Source organism: Galeopterus variegatus, unplaced genomic scaffold, assembly GCF_000696425.1.
Source record: "Galeopterus variegatus unplaced genomic scaffold, G_variegatus-3.0.2 Scaffold1032, whole genome shotgun sequence".
In the NCBI taxonomy this organism is placed as follows: Eukaryota; Metazoa; Chordata; class Mammalia; order Dermoptera; family Cynocephalidae; genus Galeopterus; species Galeopterus variegatus.
In genome coordinates, this window is record NW_007727143.1 from 20,776 (window position 1) to 29,889 (window position 9,114).

The window sequence follows — 9,114 nt, forward strand, 5'->3', positions numbered from 1 at the left end:
ACTGCCCCACAGCGCTAAGTCAGCTCAACAGCTTTCTGTGCCTTTGTCCGGGGGCAAAAGGAATGGATGTGAAGCTGGAGGGTCTTCCTTTAACGGACAGGGGCCTCGGAGGTGAACTGTGATGTTTTTAGGGGGAGAGACCCCACAAATATCTGCCAAAAGCCTGAACTTGGGTAGAGTGAAGCCCAAGAAACCGGCTGGAGTAACTTTCTTTGGTTCGTAGCTGTCTACCGCTGAATAAATACCACCTTCATTTCCGCTGTCTGCGGGACTCTCTTGGGGGTTCTTATGCATTCTGATCTGGGCCCCTTAAGTTTCTGTGGGGCCATGCGCTTTTGGGCAGCTTTTCGCAGCGGTGTCTATGCTTTTGTCTCGTGTCCTTGGAAGGGAGTTCCCAATGGTTTACAATAGGCTGGATTTGGTTTGGCATCTTTTGGTAGACTGTCAGAGGAGAAAGGAAATTTTTGGATTGCCCCAAGACCCCCACAGCCCCCGTCCAACTGACGTTTGCGAATTGCGGCTTTGGAAATTGGAGTGTTGACTAGAGTGTGGAGAGAGTTGCTGATTTCATTCTTTTGAGTACTAGTAAAACCATTTAAGTATCAGCCGGGAGAGAGAGCTATTGATATTTACATCGGTTCTGTTTGGACCTTTTGGATACATAAAATGTCGGGTTCTCTAAATCTTATCGAATTCAGAATGTATGCTACGTGTAGTCAACTCTTCTGCAAATGCTTAAGATGAAAATATTTGGGAAATGCGAGGATTCTGTCACATGGGTTGTTCTCTTCAGATTTTAAATGTTTAATTCATAGCTGTAATCCTAAACATTAAAATAGCATTGAAGAGGCATAATTTTCAAGAATAGATGATCTATAGAAATGCTGTTACTATTAGTCGTTTGTTGTTTGTTAAATGTTAAGATTTATTGAGAGTTTCCCTTAGTTTTCCTGGTAGATAACCATGAGAAGAAATGGGCAATTTCTCCACTTTGAATATTTGCAGTACAACATTACAGTTAGTTTTAATGATTTGGGTACTGAAGAAAGTTGTCTGGTTTAAGGCTGGCATTTACCCTAAGCAGCACTTGAAAACACAAGTTCTAATATTCTTTTTTACTTTGGAAATGTGTGATTTTGTAAAATATTAATCAACATATTGTTTATGTTGGGAAGTCTGTAATCAAAAGGGTTTACTACCCAAAGATAGATACTCTCTCTCCAAGTTTTATAAATATATGTTGATTTTTCCTTTAAAAAACCAAAGCCGAATTAGATTATTTTAGAATTACCCGTAGTTCAAGCTGAGGAAAATTGAGGCTTTTTCCCTTCTTGTTCTGACTAATGTCTGTTTCCTTGCGCACAATTTTTTGTTTGGTAAAAGTTCGTTGAATACATAGAGATAGTGGGATTAAAAATAAAGCAGCCTCTATTCTCTTAAATGTTTGTATAGTGTTAATAAAAGGGCTCAAGAAATCCAGAGACGTTTATCAGATTTTTAAAATGTAAGCAAATTTTGAGGAGAAAGGGAATATTTTTGATTTTGTTCATTACCATGAATATTTTGCTGCATGTTAATTTGCTGCATATTATATTTCGTTTTCCCTTTGTCTTTACTACATTGTAATGAAATTATAAATTTAGTTTTACAACTATTTGTTTTAAGGTAATAAATTAAAACAGCTGGACACGAACAGGCTTTTCATTTGCCAAGATTGTTTAGGTAATTAAGAAATCGCCGAAATCTTTTTAAATCCACAAAATTTTTAATGGATTTTTAATGTTGCAATTCAAATATAACTAAAGTTCAAACTTTTTGTTTTAAGACTTTTCTGCAATTTAATATTCATTCCTCCCAGACTGCCTTTTAAAGCTACTGTGCACTATAGCCTAAGGAAAGCTGTCTTTCACCTCCTATTCTGAGAAAAAAGCCCACACCTACAGGCTTATCCTGAAATTAACTCTTTTGTTTCAGTAGAGGATATATGCTAAATATCCAATTTATCATTGAATTATGTTGGAAAAGGCATTATTAATCTTATTTGCTTTTTAGACACATACGTAAAGTAGGAGAGAAGCTGGAATTTAATGGAGAAATTTTAGGCATATGTAGTGAATAGCATATCACAACTACCTATTTATGTGGAGAGATCCGGGTCTCAGTCATTTGCTGATTTGAGCTTAAAATTCCCAGTTTAAGTGTGCAAATGATATTTAACTTGTGTTCTGTTGAGGAAGTTCATCAGTTGCCTCTGCGCTGGGGAACTAAGAAGTCAGTTCCTAGTAACAGTCGCTTTTTCAGAAAATCAGGGCACTCTCAAACTCAAACCACTTCAGAAACCCCTGGACATAAATGTTTGGGATGGAGAGCAAGACATTTAGACTCCAAAGTTGGGCAGCAAGGTGGGCAGTTTGGAGCCCTAGTCTTCTGTCGGGGAGTGGGGGGGTGTGTTACGGGGAGACAGCAATCATCAGCACGAACCGGCAGGCAGGCCCCCCTCATCGCAATCTCATTGTCCTTGTTGCTGCCTTACCTCTCGTTGGGGGGCAGGGGCTCAGTTGTTCAGCACAAGGTAAACCCTTGAGGAAGAGCAGCAGCCCTTCTCGATCGGACTTCACCAGATCTTTGCCTCAGTTTACAAGTGAGAGCATAACGCCCCACCCCATTCTGTGCAGAGACCCTGCCACTCAGTCTGCATCCCTGAAAGGGCCGGGGTCTATCCAGGGTCCTGATCGCTACCGTGCAAGCCTGGAAGAGCCACTGCTTCTTCACATGTATATTTTTTGTGCAGTGGGAAGTGCTCCAAAAGTTCCCGTGTCTTCTCCCAACAGATTTGGGAACAGGGGAGGGAGTGCAGAAAAATCAGCATTGAAGGGGACCTAGGCAGTTTTAGAGGTAGCCCCCAAATTAAGGAGAAGGTCTTTATGGGGCTGAAAGCCTGAGTTTCTTTCTCTCAGAGTGGGCCTCCCCTTCGGGTATCCATTTTAGTGACTAGTGGACATAGGTGGGTGGTTCTAAGGCTGGTTCACAGGACTGCCACAGTTTGCTCTTTGGTGGCCATGGTGCTTTCCTCTTTCATCCTCTTTAGTGGGAAGTAGCAAACTTTAACCCAGAGCTGAAGTAACTAATGCTGAGTAGAATGGGACTTGTACTAACAGAAAAAGGAAGCTGTGAATACGTAGCAGGCAGGTTTGCCCAGGAGATGAAGGAATATATTGGGGGCTTTGAGGGCTCAGGCACTGACAAGGCTTATGCCCTAGACTGCTCTTGGTTTCTTGATTGTTAATCCTCTCTTTACCCTTCTCTCTTCCAGGAAGCTGGGCAACCATGTTCTCAGCTGTCTCTGGGGCTAAGAGTGAGGGAGGCAACTCTCCTGACTTTTGAGGGGGAGGGAGAGATGTTCAATAGAAATGGAACTCACAGATGGAATAGGCACACTCTTCTTAGTATGGAGATAGCAATCCATGCTTGAGAAAGCCAGGGGTAGGACTGCATGGTCTGTATCCTTCCAGCCCCCTGCAGAAGATGATGGGGAGAATGAAGGGCCATTGGCGGGTGGGGGGGGGGGGCCCCTGGAGATAAGGCCTTAGCTTTCCCACCGCTGTCAGGTCTGCAGACTGCAGTGAGGGATTATGAACTTTCACTACCTATCTGGGCGAAGGAAAATAGGCCCTAGATTATGCATCAGATCTAGGAATAGAGAAATCAATTATTTCTAAGCCCCTCTTTATTCCTAAGCTCCTTTCCGAGACCAGAGAAGACCCCCTTTAGTTATCACTGTACAAAGACTCGGGTTATTTAATGGTCAGTAACCTAGCTCGCATAAAAGCAAGTGATCATTTCATGTATTACTTGAGGGGTAAGGAGTGAGGGCTCTCCTTGACACATACGAGTTTCTGGGAGGAAGCATACACGGGGCAAGCGAACCTGCTTTAATGAATCCCGCCCGTAAGGAACTGCGTTTCCCAGGAAATTCCTGACATTTTTAGCTCATGAATTTCCGAAAGCCTGCGTGGTTTTCTCCTCCATTCTGGGTCCTTTCAGAGAGAAAGAAGAGTGGGCTAGGGTCAGACTGGTCAGCCGGCCGGGCCTGGTTCATCCGCAGAGCTGGCCGGCAACCCAGGCTAGGCTCAGCCTTGAGCAGGGTGCCCGCCCCCCCAAATCTCCGGAGGAGGAGGGAGAGGCAGGCAGGCAGACGTGGTCCCCAGGGGGGCGGTTGCAGGTTTATGAGTGAGTGTGGGGTTTCTTTTTGATTGTTGTTTGGGGGGAAGGGCAGAGCCGGCGGGAATAGGCACTGCGGGCACTCGGGCCCTGGTGTTGCTACCGTCCTCCGTTCGGCTCCCCCCACCGGTGAGTGCGCCCGCCCGCCCGACTGTGCGGGGCTGCGGTTGGGGGGAGGGGGAAGCGGGATCATCTGAGGCCAGAGCCGCTGCCGTGCGCGGGGAGGGGGAGCGGCGGGAGCCGAGGAGAGGAAGAGGGGAGGGACGGGCTAGGTGTCTACTGCTCCACGCCACTGCTGCCGGCGCCCCGTCCTCATCCCCAGGAGCCCCATCTGAAGCTAAGGGTTACCACCGCACTACCTCTCCTTTTCCTCCCCTGCCTCTGTGGTCAGGGCTCTGCGGTAGGAGACAACCCAGTCGGGTGGCGGGAAGGCCTGTCTGGGTTTGGGTCTAGGTCTGGCTGAGGCTCGAATGGGAGGGGGTGGCCGTGACTCGGTGTCCCCTCTCTGCAGCGGGCTCTGCTGCACTGAGCAGGCCCCTCCCCCTAATCCTCTCTTTGGGGTCACTGGAAAGCAGAGCTCAGGCCCGTTCCCAGTGCTTAGTATGGCAGTCCCCTTCTCACCCTAGTCCCCCAACTCCCCGGGCCAGGCCAAGGCCGCCTAGGGTCTGGCCAACAGCGACAGCCACGGTGGTGGCGGTGGTGGCGGCAGCTGCGACGCTGTGCGTCCCACTCCCTCCTCCCCCCCAGCCAGGGGTGTAGGGTGAGGGTCGGCGGGTGGGCGCCGCCTGGCGGGCGGGCGGGGGGCTAGCATTGCGGAGGGGGCACAGGTCACGTGCCGGCGGGCGGGTGGGAGCGTACAGTAGGGCGCCCTGCTACTGTACTGGGGAGTCAGTGCCCTGTTACCGGGTCTCGTCTGTCTCGTCTCTCCCGCAGATCTCGCGAGAGTGGCTGCCTGGCTGTGGGGGTTGCGGCGGCGGCAGCAGGCGGAGCCGGGGAGGGAAAGCAGCGGCGGCTGAGGCGACTGAGGCGGCGGGCGGAGCGGCAGGCGGCGGCGGCGCGGCCGCCAAGGGTCGCTTCTTGAAGATCGCTGAGGTGGGCGCGGGAGGCAACAAGAGCCGCCTCACTCTCTCCATGTCAGTGGCCGTGGAGTTCCGCGACTACCTGGGCGACTTCATCGAGCACTACGCGCAGCTGGGCCCCAGCCAGCCGCCCGACCTGGCCCAGGCGCAGGACGAGCCGCGCCGGGCGCTCAAGAGCGAGTTCCTGGTGCGCGAGAACCGCAAGTACTACATGGATCTCAAGGAGAACCAGCGTGGCCGCTTCCTGCGCATCCGCCAGACGGTCAACCGGGGGCCCGGCCTGGGCTCCACGCAGGGCCAGACCATTGCGCTGCCCGCGCAGGGGCTCATCGAGTTCCGTGACGCTCTGGCCAAGCTCATCGACGACTATGGAGTGGAGGAGGAGCCGGCTGAGCTGCCCGAGGGCACCTCCTTGACTGTGGACAACAAGCGCTTCTTTTTCGACGTGGGCTCCAACAAGTATGGTGTGTTTATGCGAGTGAGCGAGGTGAAGCCCACCTACCGCAACTCCATCACCGTGCCCTACAAGGTGTGGGCCAAGTTTGGACATACCTTCTGCAAGTACTCGGAGGAGATGAAGAAGATTCAAGAGAAGCAGAGGGAGAAGCGGGCTGCTTGTGAGCAACTCCACCAGCAGCAGCAGCAGCAGCAGGAGGAGACCGCCGCTGCGACTCTGCTACTGCAGGGTGAGGAAGAGGGGGAAGAAGATTGATCAAACTGAATGGAACCCCCCCCCGCACATGCATACACACACATACTACACACACATACACAGCCACACAGAGAAAATATACTGTAAAGAAAGAGAGAAAATAAAAAGTTAAAAAGTTAAAAAAAAAAAAAAAAAAAAACTTAACTCCAAGGGAGCACCACCCACAGAACCTCCACCAACTGACAGTTTCTCTTCTTGACTTGCCACCCATCGCTGGATGTTGTCCACTTTATCCACCATATAAAACAGTAAGCAGCTGCTAAAAACAAAAAACAAAAAAAAAATTACAAAAAGTAATAACATTATATGAACTGTGTTTCCTACTTGATTAAAAAATATAAAGAACTGAGTGTTTATTTCCCTAATTAACCAAGAACTTTTGTACACGTTTAAGCTATTATTATTAAAAGTGTTTGCAAAATGGTCAAGATTATAATATTGCTGAATTATATAAAAGTCCTTTTCATGTTGAGCTAACATTTGACTTTAGCACAAAAAAGAGATATTTTAGAACACGTAAAATAATATTTTTAGTTTTTCTCATTTTGTTACCAAATTTCAAACCTTACATGGAGGTTATTATAGTATATTTGACACCCTATATACCTGTGATTAGAGATGTGTATATATATATGAGGGCTAGGCATGCTGTGTGTCTGAGCTTTGTCTAAATGTTATGCAGAAGTTTGTAGAGTTAAAGGTACGTAGGTTTAATTCATGCAAGGTAAACAATAAGTGCTCTCTTTTATACAATATGCATTGCATCTGGACCTTAAACATATAAAAAATGGTCAGTGAAACTTCTGTGAACATGAAGAAATTATTAAAAAAGGCATTTAAATGAAATTTGCTAAGTTGTGATTTTTATGGTTGGAACCAAAGTTATTCAAATAGTAAAAGGAAAAAGAGAAAGAAAGAAAAAGGAAATCTCCCATAATATTTTTCTGCATCTGTTTGCTTTGAGTAGGCGTTTTGTCATTATTGTGTATATGAGATGTACTTGTATTGTTCATAATATATATTTTTTATTATGTGTAGAAAGATTTTAAAAACTAACGTGCAGCAATTTCCAGTGAACCTGTACTTGGACATCAGGTAGTGAGTCTATTTGTGGTCACTAGCACTGTCTCCTAAACTTGTAAGAGGTCTGAAGCTATCATTTCATTTTTGCCAGTGCTATTAACTTATGTAGACCTGTTAAAAAGCAGAGCAACCCAATTATAGTTATCCTACTGAGCCATGGATTCTGAGTTTCGTTTTAAAAGTGAAAGCCAAGTTGGTGTATGTAAAGGATTTCCATGTAGCTGTGGTGCTAGTTATTACTGGCTACATTATATGCTAAGTATATTTGTGTTTCCCAAGTGTGCAAGCCTTCTATTAAAAGTATGTTCTATAACTCATATATTCAAGGTGTAGGGTATGAAAATGCAAAGCTTAGGAGAGCACTTTTCCAAGTTGGTGTCCTCCAAACTGAAATTGTTTGTAACGATAGTCTTTCACAGGTTTTCATTTAAAGATGTTTGTGTGCTTTTAATTGACAACTAACTTCTTGCTGCTGTATAGTAAAATATTAATATATTTTTATCATTAAACTGCTGCATGACTATCATCTTTGAGTGAAGAGAAAATGTTATAAAAAAAAAAAGATGCCTTAAACAGTACATTTTGGTTTGGAATTCTGTAGAAAGTATTTTGGTAAAAAAAAAAAAAAATTTAAAAAAAAGGATCTTGTCTTGTCTGACAGAGAGAGTTCTGGAGATGGAATTGTTTCTTGGCAAATCCAGCCGTATAGATCTAACTGCTGTATGTAGAAGACACCACCTGTAGGAGCAGGAAGGTATCAGTGCTTCTCACATTGTAAAGCATTGGCCTAGGAAGGCAAAACAGTTGTCTTTTTGAAGGATTTTTTTTTCCTGCTGGTTCTTTGGGTTTTGATTTGACATTTTTAAGCTCCCTGGTTGAGTGTGTTGTCTTTGTTTTTAAGAACTACTGTATGTGTTGAATAACAAGCTATTTTCATTGTACTGTGCATTTTCCCATTAAATTGTTTGCTTTTAATATTCATACAGTGTTAAATATGAGGTGACCGTACAATAGTTAGGAGTTTCTTTACTTACAAAATCACTGGAAATGATTAAATTGCTTTCCCCTTCCCCCAGGTGCATTTTTCTTATTTCCATATAGTAAAGTTGAGCTTTTACAGTGCATAATGTGACATTTGGAATGCTTATCAACTGCATGTAAACATTAATAACCTGCACTTTTTTGTCTTAAGGTTTGTTGAGCTGTTTTGTTCACTGTACTTTAACTGTGATACGGAAAAGACTGCATTCTCTGTGCTATTACTAATTAGGAAAGAGAATTGCTTTGATTTTGTCTCTTGTTTACTATAGCTTCTTAAAATTAAGTCTTGTACTACAGGTTGTTGGAGTACTCCTAGATCAGTGTTTAATAGTAGCCAGCAATAAGTAGTGCAAGTCAACAAAAACACAACAAACTTAGGCAAAGTGTCCTTTCTTTGAGATGTGAGTTCTTTTATGAGGTTTTCTTTAGGTCAGTTACCTAAAGTGAAGCCTTTCTTACCTATAGACTTCAGATTCTGCTTGGAATCCTACCGGATCAAGAAGCACATGTATTGTGCAATTGTCTCTACACTATAACAGTTGAACACAATCTTACTCAAATTTTGAAACCAGTGTCAGTGGATTTAAAAAATCCACATGCAGATCTTTTAAGACTTAAGAAGTGATCATAGAAAAGACTAAGTGACTGTAAAAGATGCTCCTTTTTAAGCATCTCACTTTACCTCCCCAAGCACCCTCCCAACCTTCCCTTCTGCCCTCTCCTGTTTCATCCTTCCTCTACTCTCCACCCCCCATCCCCACTTCCCAGGTGCTCGGTACTTTACCAAGGTTCTATATCTCAGTGTTTTATGTTAGAGTTTTTCCTTATTTTTATTTTACTAGTTGGTAAGCCCTGTTTGTGCTGAAATGAAAAAGGAAATGGTATATTTGACCATATGTGTTATTCATAGAAGACAGTATGATCAAATGTGCCAAAACCAAGAAAACAAAACTTAATTCCTGACATGTATGCCTTATT

The 9,114-nt window shown here is 44.7% G+C and overlaps 1 protein-coding gene across 1 annotated transcript; it reads left to right on the top strand.

Moving 5' to 3' along the window:
• Positions 1-5,154: 5,154 nt before the first annotated feature.
• PURA (purine-rich element binding protein A) lies at positions 5,155-7,604 on the top strand (the record flags this gene model as incomplete). Its single annotated transcript, XM_008574333.1, has 1 exon — positions 5,155-7,604. A coding segment is annotated over one exon (858 nt), but the record flags the coding sequence as incomplete, so codon positions are not given.
• Between the last annotated feature and the right edge of the window lie 1,510 nt (positions 7,605-9,114).